Source organism: Ambystoma mexicanum, chromosome 6p, assembly GCF_040938575.1.
Source record: "Ambystoma mexicanum isolate Mex_15411 chromosome 6p, UKY_AmexF1_1, whole genome shotgun sequence".
Classification (NCBI taxonomy): domain Eukaryota; kingdom Metazoa; phylum Chordata; class Amphibia; order Caudata; family Ambystomatidae; genus Ambystoma; species Ambystoma mexicanum.
Genome location: NC_090935.1, coordinates 1,487,213,287 through 1,487,233,542, shown reverse-complemented (window position 1 = coordinate 1,487,233,542; position 20,256 = coordinate 1,487,213,287). Strand labels below are relative to the sequence as shown.

Here is a 20,256-nt window from a genome sequence, read left to right as displayed (position 1 = left end):
GGGTACTAATAATCAATGATTCGCTGAGCTGTGAACAGTTCAACCTTCTCTTTATTCTTCATTCGTTCTTCATCCCTGACTCCTCCCCTTCCTCTCTGGTCACTTCCCTGGTCATGGCAAGGATTGTTTGCAGACACAGATGCGCCAGAAATCAAATCTTGTTGTACCCCTGAGCCCAGTGCGTTATTGTAGCTGGCAAGACTTTCTGCTGGGCATGCCTAGATGAGTGAGTCACAAGCGCAGGTCCAAGGCGGGTCTCGTTTTTACTCTGCCTTCAATGCTGTGCTGCGCGTAGTCCTCAGCTTGTGCATGTTGTTCCTGTTGGCTCACACTGAAGAAAGGCTGGGACGAGATGGCCCAACAGGCATAGCATCTAGGCACATTAATGGAATGGAATGCGAGGATTCAAGAGCAGTCAGGTGTGTACTAATATTGTTAGCGGATGCAGTAGATTAGTTATCTGTGGTGTTAGGTAACCCTGCGCCTTTGAGGCCGAGGGGATCACCAGGCGGGAATTGGAAAGGGAGGAGTCAGGCTTATACTATTAACAACGGGCAAGGGTGTGCACCCCCGCACACCGGCATCCACTCCTCCTCAGGCAGTGATCCCACCGGCCCTGCTTCCTCCTATACAGCAATCCTGCCTCTTCCTTACGGTGGTCCCGCCGTCCCTCCAATGCTCCATTTCAGAAGCGACTCAAGGCCACTCTGGCACCCGGCTATCCCGTTCACATCTTCAACAGGTGATCCCACTCACCACAAGGTTAATCTTCACTCCAGCAGCTCCCACGTGACAACCGCTCCATGGTGATTCCCACTCCACGGACAATGGGGAGAAGATATTCCCCCCAAGAAACAGGCCACAAAAGCAGGCAAGGCGATCCCATCTTTCCAGGGACACAAAAACAAAGTAAACGAGGACAAACATGCTGATCCCAATGCTGCAGATAAAGCGAGGGACAGTCAGAAGCAGAATTTCCACCCCACAGCCACCATCCAAACTGTTATCCCTCAGTGGAGAGAGGGCCCACAGAACCAACAAGGGATACCATGCCCACACCACAGAGAGGTGCCAACACGCCTGGAAAAGAGCACCACAAACTCTGAGGCAACAACGCCACAAGTCAGCCAATCCGAGAGGTACTGTGCAGCACCGCTACCCATTCACACAGCGCCAGTACCAGTCCTGCTGAGCCCGCGCTGATGCCCCTACCAACATGAGTGGCCCAAGCTCCCCCACTCGCCCCGAGGTTTTGTACGATCGGACCGGAAAAAAAGTTCCGACCACACAAAACAACCGAAAAATGCTACCTTTGGTGGTAGCATTGCAGGTAAGTAAAACAAAAAAAAAAGACTGCGGGGGCTTTGGGGGTGTCCCCCGCAACACCCCGCCCACTATACTGTGTGGCATAGTGAGCGGGGTGTTGCGGGGGGACACCCCCACAGCACATCCGCAAAAAAACTGAAAAAAATAAACGGGGGCTGCAGGGGTGTTTACAGTATAGTGAGCTGGGGTTGCGGGGGACACCCCTGCAGCCCCCATAGTATTTAAGTGTGTTCGCATGAGAAAGGTGCAAACTTTTGGTAGTTTGCACCTTTCTCATGCGAACATTCCTGCCACGTCAAAATCAGCCGTGGCCGGATCACTTAGAATCTCGCCCTGAGGCTCATGCTCCCACAGCACAACCCACATCCAAAGCAGCCCTGCTAAGAAAACTGCTCCCATTCAACCTGGTGCCAGAGTGACAAGGGGCCACGCTGGATTTAATGGATAGAGGACTTCAATCACTTTGTTAAAGCAGCAGGTGAAGACAAATCCCCCACATCATGCGACATGTTAATTAACCTGGTTGGGAGCGAGATTAAAACCATTGTGAAGACCATACCCCCAGAAGATAAGACAGACTTTTCTGCCTGATCACAGCCCTCAACAGGAAACGCATTATCGAGCCCAACCGTGACTATGAGAGGTGCGTGTTCAAGCAGTGCAAACAAAAGCCGTAGGAGTCTGTGAATGAATTCATCATGCGCCTTCGTGTCAAAAGCCCCCATTGCAAATTCCACCTCTTCTCAACAGATGCAGTCATCAGGCTACAGGTAATCGAAGGCTGCACGTTGCCCGCATTTCGGAAACAACTGCTTAAAAAAACAATCACCATAGATGAACTGAGTGAGCTGGCAAGGATCTTTGAGAGTGTAGGTGCCCAGGCTGCCTCCACTGAAAACCACCCGGGGCCCAAACACGACTACCACAAAACCATTGCAGCAGTACAACCATTGGCACAAAGGCCGAGCAGAAGGCGGACACCAACAGGAAGACCAAGTGGCCAAGAGGCAACGAGTATACTCCAACAGTGCTATTGCTGCGACATGAACTTCCCGCACTCCGGGACCTGTCCCAGAGATGTTCAAACTGCAGGAGAGAAGGGCACTTCCAATACGGCTGCAGAGAGGGACGACCGTTTCCCATGACACAAGCAAACTTACAACCACAAGGAAGACCATACAACAGACAAACACAGCCCCCAGGCTACCCACCGAGATACAACCAACCACAGTACCAGGGCCAGAGTATATACGTGGGAGCAATAGAAGAAATGCCACCCCAGGAAGTCACCAAAGAATACAATCCGCAGGATCAGTACACCAACTACGCGGACAAATATGATGAACCTCCATACCCCTACCAGCAATACAGGGACCAACAATACCAATATGACTACAATGCCGAATATGACCCGAACCAACCTGATGAATATGTCAACCTCATCCACGATGACTGGGAAGTGAAGCAAGCACCTAGAATCCCTGTTAACTTAGGAAAAAATGAAACTGTTTACTTGTAGACTCCGGCGCGACTGTTAACCTCATGGGAGAACAGGAGTTCCAACACATGCTGGACAAACAAATAAACACGCAAAGCTTTCCTCAAGAATATTCCAATGGGGCATAACACAACCCCTGCAATCCATTGGGGAATTCCAGAGAAGACTGAAACACAACGGAAATACCATTGACACCACCATCCACGTCATACGCAGCCCGACGAAAGGCCGATGTTTACTCAGCTATCAAACAGCGAGTTGCCTTGGCCTCATCGACATCTGCTTTCAAGAAGGGGAAGTGATCCAGTCAACCATGCTGCCCATGAACATCAGAGAATCCATCTGCGCGCTCAACAGGAACATAGAGAGAGCGAGTACCATCACCAAAGAACTCATCCAATCCAAATTGTCTAGCTTATGCACAGTACTTGGGAAACTCAAGGGAATGCTTGTTAAACTACACGTCGATGAAAAGGTGCGCCCTGTTCCCCAACACCCGCGAAGAGTGGGGTTCCACGTTCAAGACACAGTCTCTAAAGAACTGGACCTGCTCCTTTGAAATTAGATCATCAAACATGTCACTGGTCCAACCCCGTGGGTGTCACCTTTAGTCGTCGTCCCCAAAGGTGACTCTGCATCGGCATGAGGATGGTGAACATTGCTATCCAGACGGAACAACACCCGGGTCCACACATTGAGGACATGATAGTCCAGCTAAACAGGGTGACCACTTTCTCTAAACTGGATCTCGTGCAAGGGTACTATCAGCTCAAACTCCACCAAGAATCGAGAAGCATCACCAAGTTCGCCACCCATGAAGGCCTTTTCCGGTATCAATGTTTGAACTTTGGCATCTCTTCTGCGGCAGAAATCTTTTAGGAGGCCATCAGGCAGGTGATCCACCCAGTAAAACAGGCACTGAACTACAGTGATGACATTCTAGTCTTTGGCTCGTCACACGAGGAACACAACACAGCCGACATCGAGACCTGCACAGCTCTCCAGGCTGCGGGATTGACACTAAACTTGGAAAAATGAAGGTTTGGAAAGAGAAAACTCTGGTTCTTCTGACACATCTTTTCAGACAGAGGTATGACCCCAGACCCAGACAAGCTAAACATCATCACCAACCTTCAAGCGCCAACACAGGTGGCAGAGGTAAGATCCTTCTTTAGCATGGCGGGATACTGCGTGAGATACATCCCACAGTATGCAACTCTCACGGACCCCTGGCCGAAGGCTGCTATAAAAAGACTCTTAATTCGAATAATCAGCGCAGTGCCAAACTACATTCCAAGACATCAAAGCATCGCTCGGGGAAGCGAGCCAACTTGCCAATTTTGACCCGTCATGGCACACTGAACTCATAGTTGACACCAGCCCAGTGAGACTTGGCACCATGCTCGCCCAGACCAGTGGAGAAGACACGCACCCCAGACATAGTCGCATAGGCAAGCAGGGTTCTGTCACAAGCAGAATCTGCCTACTCCCAGGCCGAAAAGGAGAGCCTCTGGGCCATTTGGTCATGCAAACATTTTCATAAATTTGTCATAGGAAAGAGGTTCACCCTAGTGACTAACCACCAAGCGTTGCTCTCCCTGTTCAGGAGCCCTCACACAAAGATGCCGCCCAGGATCGCGAGATGAGGAATCCAATTACAAGAGTACGACTAAGTCATCATTCCTCGACCGGGAGTGACAAAAACCCTGCAGATTACATACCACGCCACCTGCAAGGGACCTCGATGACCAGAACAATGAGTACATTTATTATGTTGCACAAAACGCATTACTGCCTGCACTATCGCTAGAGGCTGTCGCCACCGCATCAGCTGCAGAGCCCTCCATGGCGCTGGCTATCGCGCTCCCCAGTAACAACAAATGGCGAGATTACTGACGTGCCATAAAAAAATCACCCGGGGGTAAGCCAGGAAGAAATTGAAAGACTGGCGAAAGTGCACAATTAACTAGCGGTCAAAGACTAGCTCATACTACTACGAGGGTCCAAGCTCGTCAGCCCAGCCACACTCAGAACATAAGTCATCAGGATGGCACATGAGGGTCACAGGGGAGCTGATAACACCAAAAAACAGCTCTGGTGCAATGTCTGGTTCCATTGATGGACTCCCTGTTAGATGACTGGGTGAGGAGCTGTTTACCTCCCAGTGCACCACTAAGGCAAAGGGGCCCATACCCATACAGCCTACACGCATACCAGACCAACCATGGGAACGAGTTTTCATTGATGAATATTCAAGGTTTCTCATTGTAAAGAAAATAGCGACAACAGCTTTCCTCCAAGTGGCAGCCACGTTTGATGTGAATGGGGCATACTGCAAACCATTAGGTCAGACAACGGTCCCCCATTCAATGGACATGACTTTGCCACCTTCGCGAAACACATGGGCTTTACACATCAAAAGATAACACCAAGATGGCCCCAGGTGAATGGAATGGCGGATAGCTTTATAGTGTCAATCAAAAAGACAATACAAAGGGCATACATCGAGGAACCAACCCGCATCAGGCCCTCTGCAGAATGCTCAGGGACTGTTGCAATACCCCCTATGAGATAACCAACAAAGCACCCGCAGAAGTGATGATGCGCTACCAGGCCACGGAGCCAGGAAAGCATGCAGCCGAGTGAAGAGTGGGTCCGCCCACAACGCACCATACGCAGACCTCTGCGCCTGGTAGAAGAATGCTGTGACGATCTCAGAACATTGGTCTGGGAGTGATATTAGGCAACCCTGTGCCTTTAAGGCCCAGAGGATCTCCAGGCGGGAAGCAGGAGGAAAGGGAGGAGTCGGGGCTTTGAAAGAGGAACGTCAGTTCCTAGAGTGTATGCATGCGAGAGAGAAGCAATAAAGAACGTCCCACCTCCAGCCCGTGTTGCGTCCGTTATTTCCTTCCTATACTATTAACATTTGGTAGATCAAACTAAAATGGGAGGTTTGCATGCAGACTGCAGACCAGGTCACATTTGCCCTTGAGTTTCTTTCCTTGGTCAGTGCCTATGTTTACCCAATAAGAAGACTGTTGAAAAAAGTACCCTATTTGCATCCGTTATTTTTTGTAAAATCACAAGAACTGAACCGCAGGAGGAAAACTGCTGGATGTTTCTGAAACTATGAAATGGTCCTGGCGTATAACACAATAACATAAACATATCATTTGTTGTTCTAAGGTGCATTTTCCACAACATGTAAATGTTAACGATAGTAATGACCATGCTCCCAAAATCAGAAATGTAAGTGAAACATTGCAAGCTATGTTTGTTAATGTTGCAGTGCCCCAATGCCATTGTGCCTTTGCTCCCATCTGTATTTAAGGAAACGTTCTTTGCTGCTGCCCATGCTGTGTGCATTGTGTGTGTGTGTGTGTGTGTGTGTGGCAGACGCTTTTCTCTTCTGAGGGAAGCCTAGCCAGATGTTTACTCATACCATGTACCCTTTCTGTATCTGAGTGAGGTTCAAACTACTGCAGGTGCTGTTTTGTGTGTGTGTGTGTGTATAAGAGAATTGCTGCTACCAATGTCATCTCACTGTGAGTGTTGGTGTATGTGTATGGTGCATAACGAAACTTGTTGTAATCACCCCGAATGTAGTTGTTTCATAAACCTTTGAGTTATGGTTATTTTTAATACTGCCTACTGTAGCTAGGTCATGCGGCATGTGACGGCAGGCCACGGTCTGGTTGGGGAGGGGCAGCAAAATGACATTTCGGCTAGTGTGGCAACTGCCTTTGCACCACACCTGGTTGTGTGTGTGTCTTTTAAACCAGGGTGTACCCATATTATATCTAGCTGCATGTTGAAGTTGGACAGTGAGCATTCACAAACGTGTGCGGCATCATTAGCGCTCGAGACATAAAACGTAAAGCCTTGTAGCACTTACTGGCGCTGCTCTATGCCTCACAGGGCTTGGAGACGCATAACGCTGTGAAAAAAAAACACATATTTACATATCACTCATACAGTAGTTGAAATCTTTCCAAACTAGTTTTCACGGCTGTTCAATCAATTTGAGGAATTGATTTATTTCTGCAAGCAATTTTCTAGAACATCACAATGCATATAAAAGACATTTCATGCGAATGTACTAAGAAATCATCTATAAAATTCACATTTTTCGCATAAAAAATGTTGTCAAGTTATGAAAAGAGGGCTCACAGATCAACCATATCTATGCCAACTTAACTACCAACTTTAAGTTTTTCTTTTCTTTTCAAGGCACCTAGCGATTTTTTTCTAGGATGAATAATGTTAGTGCATTACCCATTAACAAGAGATTTCAAGGACAGGCATGCAAGTGCGAAACACAACGCTCAAAGGAAAAATGTGTGTCTTAAGTTTCTATCATTTTGGCAGAAAAGTATAAAGTGCATTTGCATGTCTACTTCATTAAGACCACAGGGTGGCGTTTCCGAGCGTGCCCTGGCGGAAAGGAACGGAAGTTGCCTTAAGCGAGTCGCATGCAATCCTTGTTCATCTACTTTTTATCCAGGTTAAAGTATATCTTTGGTCCCTCTTACGTATTTGAGTATGACTTTACCAATGATTTGGTCTAAAACCTTCAGCTCTCCTAGGACTACAACGCGCAGGAGCCCTAGCCAGCATGGTCAAAAGTAAGAGGTCAAGGGAGTCAAAGTCCAAAACATCTGGAGAGCTGCAGGTTGCAAACCCCTGACAGAGCAGAACTTCAAAAGCTCAATGACACAGTATTACTAGATATTTAAATTAAACTTGGGTTATGAAGAATATCTTGATACCGTGTGCATCCTACTCTCATGCGTAATTTGCATGTGAACATTTAGTTAGTTTTGATCCCACTTACAGCACTTAGGAGTGTATGGCAACCCTTAAACAATGTCCTTATGTATTTTAAGGGACTAAAAAAGCACCACATCATGTCCTCTATACGGAGACATTGCCTGAGTTAATCTTAAACCATGTTTAATTAACTATAATGTTGGATCTGTAATAATTGCGGAATTATTCTGCAGATCTACTCAATGCTCTGCATTTACTTTTGCATTGGAATATTTTACCTATACAACCTGGTTACCTAAAGAGCAATATCTGAAATCTGATTTATAAAATGATTTATTTATTTATTTTAACTTTTATTAAGTGCTACATGCCCCTGGGCCTCAGAGCACATCTCTGAAACCTGAAACAGTTGACTATGTATGAACCTGGATCTATAAAGGGCTGTTTTAATCATGAATTTTAAGATTTGATCGGGCACACAACTGTTTTAAAAATTGAATATAAATAGAATGAAACTGTATCATGTACATATTTTAGACTTCTCTGTTTATGTGCAAAGAATGTGTTTTATGACGTGTCGAAAGAAGCCTAACTTGATAGCTAAAAACATTCTCTAATCTCAGTAGCTTTCTATAAAATGTTTATTCCAATGTGCCAGACAGTCTCTATATCACCCTTTTCTAATAGATTTAAAAATCATTTGAAGTAAATAGATATTTTACCCTGGACAGCCATAAAAGATGTCACAACATGTTTCACTGTCTCGATTTGATTTTCTCCTTTGAAAAAACGGCAGGTGGAAAGTTCTAGCTGCAATAGTCTGCATCGAAGCAGAACTTCCCTAGTCAGTGTAAGATTCCACCTGAATCATAGGAAGAAACATCTAGTTTTTCTAGTTTTTCTGTCTGGATATATACCAAGGTACGGAACAAGAGTACCAGCTTTTTCATGCTCACCTGACAGATGGTTCAAAGATTCATAGGCATGCATTCCCTCCAGGGTTGCAATCCAGTCTAGCCCATACAATGCCTGTTTCTCTTTCTCTGGGTTAGAAACCAGATCACAATCTGATAAACCAACTTCACTAGGCAGACTGACGCAAAATTTGGAAAACTTATTAACATATCGCCCCCCCCCTTTGTATCTGAGATGTTCCCAGGATCTGCGTATAGCGAATCCATCTTTGGGCATTACATTTTATAATAAAAGGATAAAAAGGTCCAGCAAATCCTAGATTTTAAGGAGTATGCACCAAGTTCATATCTGATTGATACTTGTGGCACCCAACTCGGGATCCAAAGGGCTTTCCTCCAAATTAATCCTTCTAAAATCGATAAATAATCTAAAATCTAAGGTGCTAAAATGTCAATGCTGTATAATACCTTGGGGACAATCGTCCCCTCATAAAACCTCAATATTGGGACTAATGTGTATGTGTAGTTCTGTATAGCTGATTCAAAAGTGCCATTGTGCGGGTCTCTAGCCAATCTTTGATATGATTTTTGTGCATTTTCACAGTAATTGGGAATCCTAGATAAACAAAAATATCGACTTGCTCGATTAAATTTCCTCCAACAAGCCATTTAGCTTTAGGCGGTTTTAATCCTGGCTGTGTAATGTATGACCTTAGATTTATTTGGGTTTACTATTAGAGTATGGATCTTGTCAAAGTCTGAAAAGGCGGTGATCAGGCGCTGCAGATCTAACTGTGAGCAGTCAAATAAAAGAAAATCAATTGTGTAGGCTAGCCACATCACTTTCATAATGGGAACACAGCTGGCAAGTAGTCACCAATATCGGACACATAGAGGTTGAACAGGCAGGTTGCCCGAACACAACCCTGCCTGACTCCTCTGTATGTCACAATCTTACATGACAGGATTCCATGTTGGTCCAACCATATTTGCACATTGGACTCTGAGTTTAAACCAATGATTGGGTACGATAAGCTGTATGGAATCCCCCACTTCTCTGGTTTGGCCCACAATAAGCTATGATCGACCGCATGAAATGTGGCCGAAAGATCAATAGTTGCCAAATACACAGAATCATATTTCTTATACCATGCTTGACTCATGATGCACTTCTCCAAATCGATGCCTCTTCAATTGTCCTGCGAACTGCTCTATTGCAAATGCTATAAAGGGAAGAAAGACTCATTATGTTCATCAGCCAGAAACTATTTCCAAAAAAAAGGAACTGTCCTGTGATAGGACTTGAGTGATTGGCAATTCACTGAGCATTTCACAGTCTTAGATATTACCTCGTGGGTCATCAGTTTAAGCTTTTCACCGACCATCCCTTGGCTGGAGGGACCAGAATAAAGAAACCAACTCCTTGTTTTGGGATGGTTCAAGTTTTATTTTTATTTTATTGCTTAAAGTGTGCATCTAGCTCGAGAGCAGTAGAGCATAGTGTGAGTAGCTAGCATGAGGGCTGGCATCTTTTCAAATAGCACGGTACTGTGAGTTATGGTCGTGTACGTCCGTCTGTACATACTTTGGAATTAGTCCTTGGTCAGGTGGTGCTAAAAAAGCCACTGTTTTGAGAGATTTGTGAATTTTGAGAACTGTGGGGCATTCCAAGCCGATTCCGGATGGAGTTCCAAAGAGTGGGTGCATGAGAAGAGACAGATTGTTTGTGGGTCCCCTCTTTGCAGGAGAGTTTTGATTCGAGCCTGTTAGTTGATTTGCTGCACGAGGAGAAGCCGCCAGCAGATATGTGCAGCATAGCCAGCAGGTATACTGGTGTGCTACTCGTGACCTCTTTGTAGATGGTACTTGCAGTCTTGAACAGTATCCTGGGATTGTAATTGTAATTGTTTATTTATACAGCGCTTATACACAGGTGGAGTGCTTCAAAGCACTTCAAGGCAGGAAGGGAACAAGGGAATACAGTAATCATTCTTAGGCTTTGAAGTTTCCGAATGATCTAAACAGAAAATCTAGCATACTAGGCCAGATGGCATTTCTACTAGTGCAAGTGCATGAAGTGGTACAGTTTCGTCCCAGCTAGGGAGGGGGGACAGACAAACCTACTAGTCCTAGTACTTTTAGATCATGCATGTGTGCAGATGGAGGTGCGAGGAGGAGGTTATGGGGGGATCAAAGTGTTCAGTTCAATAGGGAGGAGAAGGAGGAAAGAGGGTGGAGAGAAAAAGAACAGAGGTTAGCGGGGAGAAGGGGAGAGGAGGAGGAAGAGAATGGAAGGTCTTTAGGCGTTTACAGACCTTAAGGTGCTCCGGCTCAAAATGAAGAGAGGCAGGGAGGCTGTTCCAGAGAGAGGCATCTGCAGAGGATAAATATTTGCCCCCAAATCTCTGTTTGTGAAAGCGGCTCACCCGCAGAGAGTTGGAGTAGGACGAGCGGAGGACTCTAGAGTGAGAATATTAAGGAAGAGAGCGTTGTAGATAGTGCATGCCCGGCCCCAGAAATCCTAGTGGATTATGCAGAGGGTCTTGAACTTGATCCTTGCAGCCACAGGGACCCAGTGGAGAGATTTCAGCACCGGAGAAATGCGGTCCCTGGGCTTGAGGCCAAAGATAAGTCTTGCGGTTCTGTTCTGGAATGGTTGTAGAGGATGGAGAGTAGAAGTAGGAAGATTGTGAAAGAGACTGTTGCAATAGTTCAGCCTAGAGAGAAGGATGGAGAGGTAACCAATGTATCCTTACAACCCTATTATTTGTGGGCAGAAATAGAGAAAGGGAAAAGCACACCAATGTCAATTTCTTGTCACGCTATCCACAGGCAACTAGTTGTTCTGGGGGGGATATAGTATATTGAGAGGATCTAAGGGCTTTGAATCCTCGGAGACCCTGGTTGACAGTGATGGACATGGCCTAGTAGGCTCTAAGGTCTTTAAAAATCTTGAAGTTGTGCCACCTCCTCTTCAGAAGGAAAATAATATGATATCTCTTCATAAGGTACTGATTGAAAGTGTACTTCCGGAGAACAAATATTTAATTTTAAATCGTACTATATTCTCAGGCTCTTTGGCGAGTTTCCTTTCTTACGTGCATTGTCCATGTCTGATCCTGATCAAGTCAACATCATAGCTTTGTATAGAATGGGCAGAGACTCCAAAATGATTTGCAATAGCATTATGCGATAAAACAACTTGCCAAAGCCCTTGGGTTTGATCTCTCTTCTTATTGAGAGCAGGTTGATGTAAGTGGGGAAGTCTTTAGACCTCCCTTACCCTCAGAAAAACAGTTTAATTGGGTAATGGCTCTGGTTGTGTCAGAGAGGTCTTGGCCTAATACCTCTTCAGATGTAGAAAGGGTACAGGTCTGGTCCTGGTTAGCAGGCTCTCTCTGTAGGGGTGATAACACTGATCCCGAACAGTCCAGATATTTGGGGGATGTGTTATGTTTGAGACTTCATGAGGCAGCACAGGTTACGTAGACAAGATACTTTTATTCACTTACTTCAAGTTACAGCTTATAGGTAAGGAACTAGGACAGGACCAGAGAGGGAGCCCACTGGCTCCCACTAGCCAGGCTACATGGTTTCAACTGCCGTGGGTGAAACACAAACACAGAACAACATTCCATCTCATCCATAACATTCCAATGTGGCATCATTCACAATTAACCCTCAAGAAAGGACATAACACATCTCCTTCCCTTCAGGTACCAATACACACCGACATAGGACATAACATACCTCCTCTACTTCGTAGACTGGAAACACAACACACTATGAACACTTTGGCACGCTATACACATGCCACCCGATCCAAGAACAGCAAAAAGCCAAACACAGAGGGAAACCGACCAAGAGGGCGTAACTAACTATCCAGCAGCAAGCTTGGGCCAACAGTGCAACATTCCTGATTGGCAAAACAAACACCTAAACCTGGAACTCCAAGCTCTTTTCGCCCCTCGCTATCACCGAGGAGTCTTAGGGCTGCCACCCCTAAGCACGACTGCCCACAGCAGGCACTGACACACAATGAAGCCACTCATCCAGGGCGTAAATAAAATACTACTGGAATCCCAACACAAGTCAGGGCCGTTGCTCACCAGTCACCAATCCACAACAGCACACAGCCACAATGCAGCACACACAAGATAACTCCAGACATACCGACAAAGATTGGAACACAACCAAAAAAGAAATGGCATGAACTGCGCAACATCGCTACCAACAGTGTGCCCCACAGGGCAGCAAAATGAAACTACCACGAGTACATGTTTGTTGGCCAAACAAACAAGAATCCAACAAGAGCTGAGCTACTTCCCAGATGCGGTGACCGTTAAGTGAGGTGCTGAGTGCCGCTGCTCAACACCTGGATGTTCTCAGGGAAGGCACCATAGGTTTCTCAGTACCATACCATGCTGCCAACGAAAAGATTAAAAGATGGGTAGGTTTGCCATTACATTGGCAACAACACAAAACCTCCACAACTGGACAGCTGGGCTACAACCCAACACAACCCAACACCAGTCAAAACATACGTGCGGGTTTGAGCAAACCCCAATCCATAAGCCAAACAAAAACTCCTGAAAACTCCACCAGCAAGCAACAACATAAGTGCCTTTTACCACTGGAACACCTCTAACCAGAACCCAACTAGTTATCATGCCTTTTACCACTGGTACCAGCCAAACTAGTGCCTTTAATCACCGGCACTAACCAACAAATGCATAAACAGGCCTGCAAAAAAAAATGTGGAGGAAGTCCAAATGACACCAACATTACACTGCTGATGCACACTCAAAAGTTGCATCTCCTGGGGGGCGCCGTTGAGCAGCTTAGACGTGAAGCGCTGTGCCCAGCAATCCTTCATCTAAGTGCATCTGCGGTGTAAAACCAAGCTCTGCTGTGGAAATAACTCTCATATGCAGCGCTCACCGTAAGCTACATTCACACCTGTTTTGGACAAGAATCGGGCCGGTGGAGCCGAGTTTCTGCGCCTTAACGGTTGAGCCATGTGGGCTGTGTGAAGCCTGCCCAAGGTCACGCTATACTGCTGTGTGGCGGCCCAGCGACGTGACTCCCCGGCCCTTCTGCAGCGGGCCGGCGGTGCAGTCAGCTGTTGGCCCGCCCCACCTCCCTCCACCCGAGATCTCTGTGAGCTGCCTGCCTGACGCTCCTCCGTGCCGGAGGCCTGGGGCGCCCCTTCCCAGCCAGGCTTCGTGGGAGGCCTTCGCTGGACGCTGGCTCCCCCGCGCCCGCCCTGACACTGCAGGAGCCCGACATCTGGAGCCGCGATTGTTGCTGGGCCCGGCGCTGCTGGGGGCACCGCGGCCACTCCGCCTGTGGGGCGGCCCATTCTATGCATATGGGATCGGCGGGAATATGAGGTGAGGAGCTGGGGGGCCGCCGCAACACATGCTAATATCACCTGAGCACACAGCCCCCAGCTCCTGCACCTGAACACTGGGGCTGCACCCAGACCCCGCGGCGTCTTCATCACACGCCGAGGGCCCCATCTGCTGGGTCTCCACGGGGGGAAAAGCAGACAGAATAAATCAATAAAATAAATACAGCCCTAGCGGCTGTGACCACCAAGCAGACATCGACAATACCTCTTAAGAGGGACTACCCCTGGCACTGCTGCGAACGCAGCGCGGGCGCCTGCTGGCGCTCAGACTGCAACATCACTGGCCTGGAGGGGGCTCTGCCCCAGGCCCCGCGCCCTGGCCCCCTCGACACAAGGAACCATCACAAGTGCCTTGCTGGGCTGGTGGGGAGGTCCCCCTGTGCCTTGCCTCACCGCCTCCGGCTGCCTCACCCTGGTACCTGAGGCTCACTCCGCCCTCCTTGTGGAATTGTCCTTGTTCGGGTGACTTACCTCTGCTACACCTTGTGGTGGGGCCCTGTGGTCCTTGTTAGGAAAGATTTCATAATTGTAGGTAATTTTCTTTCCATGTGGCAACCCCCAAACTTTTTGCTGTTGTTTTACACCCTGATCTAGACTTTGCTAGAGAAGCGCAGCCTTCCGCCGCACTCCTCTGGGATTTTGCTCCATTCTTACGGGGAAACTGACATGCCCTTAAGACAGTCAGTACCGGGAGACTTTGTTTCCCTTAGTCCTTTCCTCGTGTTGCAGCTTTTGAGCAACATGAAACAAGAGTGCACCGTAACTTACATTACCGCGCTCTTGGGTCTCTAGTCATTCCAAATGTCCTAGAAAATCTTGCTGGACTTATCATGAAATGTGCAAGTGTGTCACAGACGGGACTGGTGGCAGCTATCGTTTCTTTGTGTTTTGAACCCCTTTTTGCCATGTTAACCGCGCTTGCCGCGTTTGGCCCAAATGGGTGGCCTGGCCTCCAAAATGGTCATGCCGCGAGGTTCTTTGTCCTGTCCGCTGACCGTCTTGCCCCTTCACCTTCCCCCAGGTTGAGCCGACCCGGGGCAGTCCTTATTTGATCATGCACTTTCCCGCGAAACACAACGCTTTCGCGGGCTTCTGCATGCCTTGTGTGTGCCTCCAGGATGTGGGCTGGGATGTCTGTTCCCAATACACATCCTGGGTGCCAGAGAGTCTAGAGTGTCTTGAATGCCTGGGACCACCGTGGTCCGTGATAGGTCCACGTATGGTGGGAGTGTTTTGTGAGCAGATCTCCCATTGGGTCCTCTCCGTTTTGGCGCGAAGGGAAATCTGGATAAGAGGAGGCTGGAGACACCGTTACCATATTAATCTCCTGAGTTCTCACGAACAAAGGATAAAGGAGCCAAGTATCCTGCAACTAAGAAGCTGAGTCGAGGAATCGCTGGTGACCCACTGAAGGTTTGGCACCCTGCACTGCTGTCGACCCCTCTGCCTCTGATCGAACGAGAAGGCCTGTACTGGCGCTTCGACCCTTTAGAATAGTGGGAACAACTATTCTCGGCACCTTCACCAAATCCTGTACGTAAGCCTTCGGAATGTCCCTGGGCCATCCAGTGGACTGACCAGCCTACACAGGAACCTTGCTCTGTCACCGCCGTCTGGTTTACTGCTAATCCCATGTCCTCGGCACTCTCACACGATTCGTACACTTGGCATTTCCAGGTCTGAAGTGAGACGTGTGCTTTGGGACCGGAATACATGCGGTTACTGAGTTGCCCTGCTGTGGTAACAAACCTGTGCGTGTTCGCTGCATGTGGGACACCCTCGACCCTGACTCCTGCCGTCGCGGAATCTACAAGGCGTCGAGACATCCTGCTGATCGCATCTGAACCTGCCAGTACCGAAACGGAACCGGAGAAGCCTGGGTCTGCCTGCACCAGGGACCGGTGAGTAGTCAATACCCTAACCGGTCGCCCTCCCGCAGGAGCCTGTGGCTCTCCACCGCTGTCATAAACAGCAACCCTTTTCCGCATTCGCGCCCTTCTTCTGCCCACAAGTGGAGGCCGCGCTGGAGTAGCGGGGAACTGTTCATCATCGTTTTGTTCACCTCTCTGAACTGCCTGATCTCCCTGAAGAGACTCCCCTTTGCCCGTTGGCACCCGCGTGTGCAGGTACTTTTGAGCATAAGGCTGCACTCTTCGTAGGGCTCGGACTTCCTTCTAGTTAGGTGGCCTCTGATGTCGAACTGGGTCTAACGATTACTTGCACTGCCTGTTTTCCTCCCCATCTAGGTGGTCTGCATATTTCGTGCTTTTAACTCTTTAGACCCCTTGGTCTTGTATATATATTGTATTGCTTGTGATGTGTTGGTTTATTGGAGTTTTACCGTGATTCTTTACTATGGTCGATGTTACAAAGGCCTTGTAATAAATGTGTCTATATTTTTAATATAACACCTGTCTGGAGTAATTTGTAAGTGTCCTTGCTTTGTGTGCTCATTGCGGGCTTTCAGTCACCCTCACCCCTCTTGAGACCTAGTCTTGACCGCCGCCATCGCTACCCTAATTGGTCTGGCTTGTCCAGAGGTTACCCTGTTCCAAGAAACTAGGCTGGCCTTCTGAACCTCTGCCCCTCCAGGACAGAGTTCAGAAATCCATCTTAACAAATTGGTGTACAGCGGTGGGATACGACTGGAGGTATCCAGTGTTGCGCACGAGCGAGGGCATTTCAAGTTATTCCTAACAGGACACGTAGTGAATTGTCGTAGTATAACTCTTTAAAGGCCATAGTCTTATCAAACAGTATGGAAACAGGTACCTTGTTAACTTTAAATGCTTCTAAATCCGAAACATTGAAAAAGATGTGTGCTGAAAGAGGTGTCTCCTCGCAAGGCACAAAAAATGGAAATGATCCAAAGAATCATGGCATGGCAAGAAGCTCAGCTTGACGCTATAGCTTCTGAGGACAGTGCAGAAGGAGGTGAGGCTGCTCTCACTGGTAGAACTGACAGTTCTGCCACTGCACTGGTCAACCGCGACCATGAGGACAGGGAGGATGCGATGTCCAATGTTTCCTCTGCCAGTGCTGATGGGGAGGCCATGCTTGAATTCAAGAAGCAAGAGATGATGTTTAGGCAGAAGGAGCTTGAGTCAATATGGCCAATCTCCAGGAAGAGCTTGAGTTCAATAGGGCCAAGCTAAAAATCAAACAGGCAGAAAAACAGAAAGACAGGGATCACCAGTTGGAACTGGCCAAGCTTCAAGTTGCCAATGGATCCAAGGGTCCTGGACATGGGTCTGGGGCCTCATCTCATCCACGGTTTCCAAAAGATCTGCTCAGTGTGTATGAGGAAAAGAATGACATTATGGACTGGCTGAATACATTTGAATATGCATGTGAAGTTCAACAAGTTGACAATGCTGATAAAATTGCCTGGTTACTCAGCAGACTGCCCCATTCTGGCTGCAGTGCCATTATGGAAATGTCGAAGGCTGAGCGAGCAGATTTTGCAATGTTGAAGCAAACTCTCATTTTAATGTTGGGAAAGACTCCTGCCCAATATTTAAAACGATTCCGAGAGTATAAGAAAAAAGAAGGTGGTACTTGGGTATCTTATGTAACCGAATCCTTAAAAAACTTGATTGGCTGGGTCGAAGGTTATAAGGTTTCTACCTTTGAAGGTATGATAAGTCTTGTCATGCCGGAATTTTTTTTTGCGTCTTCTTCCCCTGAGCTTAAGCAACATTTGGCTGATTCTAAGGAGATATATCCAAAGAAGCTTGGCATTGCAGCAGATTTGTGGGTGTCACATCGAGTGTCCTATAAGGACAAGACTCAACCTGGTAAGCAGGAGGAAGGGAAAAAGTCCAAAGATAAGGAGGGTGGGGAAACTGATAAATCTTCTTCCCAAAAGGGCCACAAAAAGAAAAATAAGGGTAAGACACAAGAGAACTCACAGGGTAGTGGAGGTCAGCCTCCGAAACAGAACTCTGGTTATAGTAAGCCTCCCTATGTTAACAGACCCAATGGATCGTGTTTTGCTTGTGGAGCAACTGACCACGTGAAGGGGCATCCCCGGTGTAAGGTTAAACCTTTGGAGGTCCACTCCGCTAATCTGACCTTCTCCTCCTATGAGGAAGAAGAGATTACAGGAGCATCCTTCTCCTCAGACTCCTTCCCCAGTGGGATAGAAGCTGAGGTAGTTTTAGTTTCCCTGGGTTACTGGGAGCCTAAAGTCGCAGGGCCTTATGCTAGGATTCCAGATAATACCAAGCACTACTTTAAATACAGTGTGCTGATCAATGGAGTAGATACTCCAGCTCTTAGGGATAGTGGGTGCAATCGAACTGTAGTGGATTCTGCCTTGGTAGATTCAGAGGAAGTTGCCAGAGCTACTCTGATGCCCACTAAGTTGGCTGACGGCCCACCTCGCATGTTTCCAGTAATACCTGTAAATCTTACTATCAATGGTACAGCAGTCAGGATTCCAGTGAGCATTCAGAGGAACGTCCCAGGAAAGGTCTTGTTGGGCAACGATCTCCGAGCGTTAGGGCTCATGTGAGACACTGCAGACATACCCTGCACAAGATCTCAAACCAGGGCAGCACTGACCAAGCTCAGTGAGCTGCCTCAGCCAAAGGGGAAACCCAAGGCTAAAGGATTAACAAAACCAAAGCGAGGGAAAGAAAATATTCCCCCGAACTCACCTACCACTGCGGTGGAGGAAGTTGGTCAATCGCCCGGACCTGACGAGGAGGTGGGGATACCTGAAGTATTTGACCCTAATGACCATCCTGAACTAAACGACTTGTTAGTAGAAGGTGGTCCTGACAGGGAAGAATTCAGTAAAGGCCAACGTGAGTGCCCATCTCTGGAAGGCCTAAGGAGACAGGCCTGCTCCCAGCTTGAGGGTGAACCTCCTGGGAAGCATCGGATTTATTGGGAAGGTGGACTCCTGTATAGTGAGCCCACAGAGTCTACAGAAGGAGACCATAGAAGGTTGGTGGTTCCCCTTGCTGTAACACCCTTCCTCCCGCAGCTGGCGCATGAAGTGCCCCTTGCTGGTCACCTTGGTATTAAGAGGACCAAGCAAAGGTTATCCATGCACTTCTACTGGCCCAAGATGGGGGTGATAGTAGAAAGTCACTGCAGGAGTTGTGCCTCCTGCCAGTTATCTGGTAAGAGTGGCTCAACAATCCAAGCTCCATTGGTACCACTCCCAGTTGTGAGAATACCATTCAAAAGGGTAGGGATCGACATTGTTGGCCCCCTTGACCCGCAAACATCCTCAGTCAATGGGTTTATCCTGGTGCTGGTCGACCATGCTACCAGGTATCCTGAGGCCATCCCATTAAAAACTTTAACTGCCAAGTCAGTTGCAAAAGTGTTACTTGGCATCTTTACTAGTGTTGGCTTCCCTAAAGAAGTTGTGTCTGATCGAGGCCGCAACTTTATGTCGAAGTATATGCAGGCTATGTGGAAAGAATGTGGGGTCACCTACAAGTTCTCTTCCGCATACCACCCCAGACCAATGGTCTGGTGGAACGGTTCAACAGAACCTTAAAGAGTATGATTGGGGCTCTGGAAGAACCCCAAAGAAGAAAATGGGATCTTCTTTTACCATACTTACTGTTTGCCTACCGTGAGGTACCATAGGAGGGTGTTGGCTTAAGCCCCTTCGAACTTCTGTTTGGTCACCCTGTACGGGGACCCTTAGCCATAGTCAAGGAGGGATGGGAGATGCCCACTCCCCCTATTACTACCAACGTAGTAGACTATGTGTTAGGGCTCAGAAAACGGATGGTACTCCTGATGGGTCTGGCTAGTGACAAGTTGAAGGCAGGACAAGCGCTGGTGAAACATTGGTATGACCAGAAAGCTTCCCTCATCAACTTTACACCTGGTCAGCAAGTCCTGATCATGAATCCCATAAGGCCTAGAGCTTTACAGGACAAATGGTCAGGCCCTTACACAGTGGTGGAGCCCCTGGGTGAGGTCAACTATTTAGTGGACCTTGGAAGGCCTGGACAGGCTCCAAAAGTGTTCCATGTAAATAGGCTGAAGGCTTTCGTCCCAAGAGTCGAAATCGCAGCACTGCTACAGGCTTCAGATGTTGAGGAAGAGGAGTCTGAACCTCTCCCCGACCTGTTCTAAAGCGGTCCTTCAGATAGGTTCTTTGAGGGTGTCCGAGTGGCCCCTCACCTGACGTCTGATCAGCAGGCTGAGGTGAAAAGTTTGCTTAGGCAATTTCCCCCCCTGTTTTCGCAGTCCCCTGGTTTGACACCTTGGTGCAAACATAACATAGACACGTGAGACAGCGTTCCTACCAAAAGTAGAGGATATAGGATGTCAGACAAAGTACGGTCTTACATTAAGACAGA

The 20,256-nt window shown here is 47.7% G+C and overlaps 1 protein-coding gene across 3 annotated transcripts in view; it reads right to left on the bottom strand.

Moving 5' to 3' along the window:
• Positions 1-20,256, bottom strand: part of LOC138510563 (uncharacterized) — a 1,136,503-nt gene that overhangs the window by 495,158 nt on the left and 621,089 nt on the right. For all 3 annotated transcript variants that reach the window (XM_069626321.1, XM_069626322.1, XM_069626323.1), the window contains one exon: positions 6,720-6,761. In XM_069626321.1, coding sequence (XP_069482422.1) covers positions 6,720-6,761 — 42 coding nt within the window. The remainder of the gene's footprint in view (positions 1-6,719; positions 6,762-20,256) is intronic.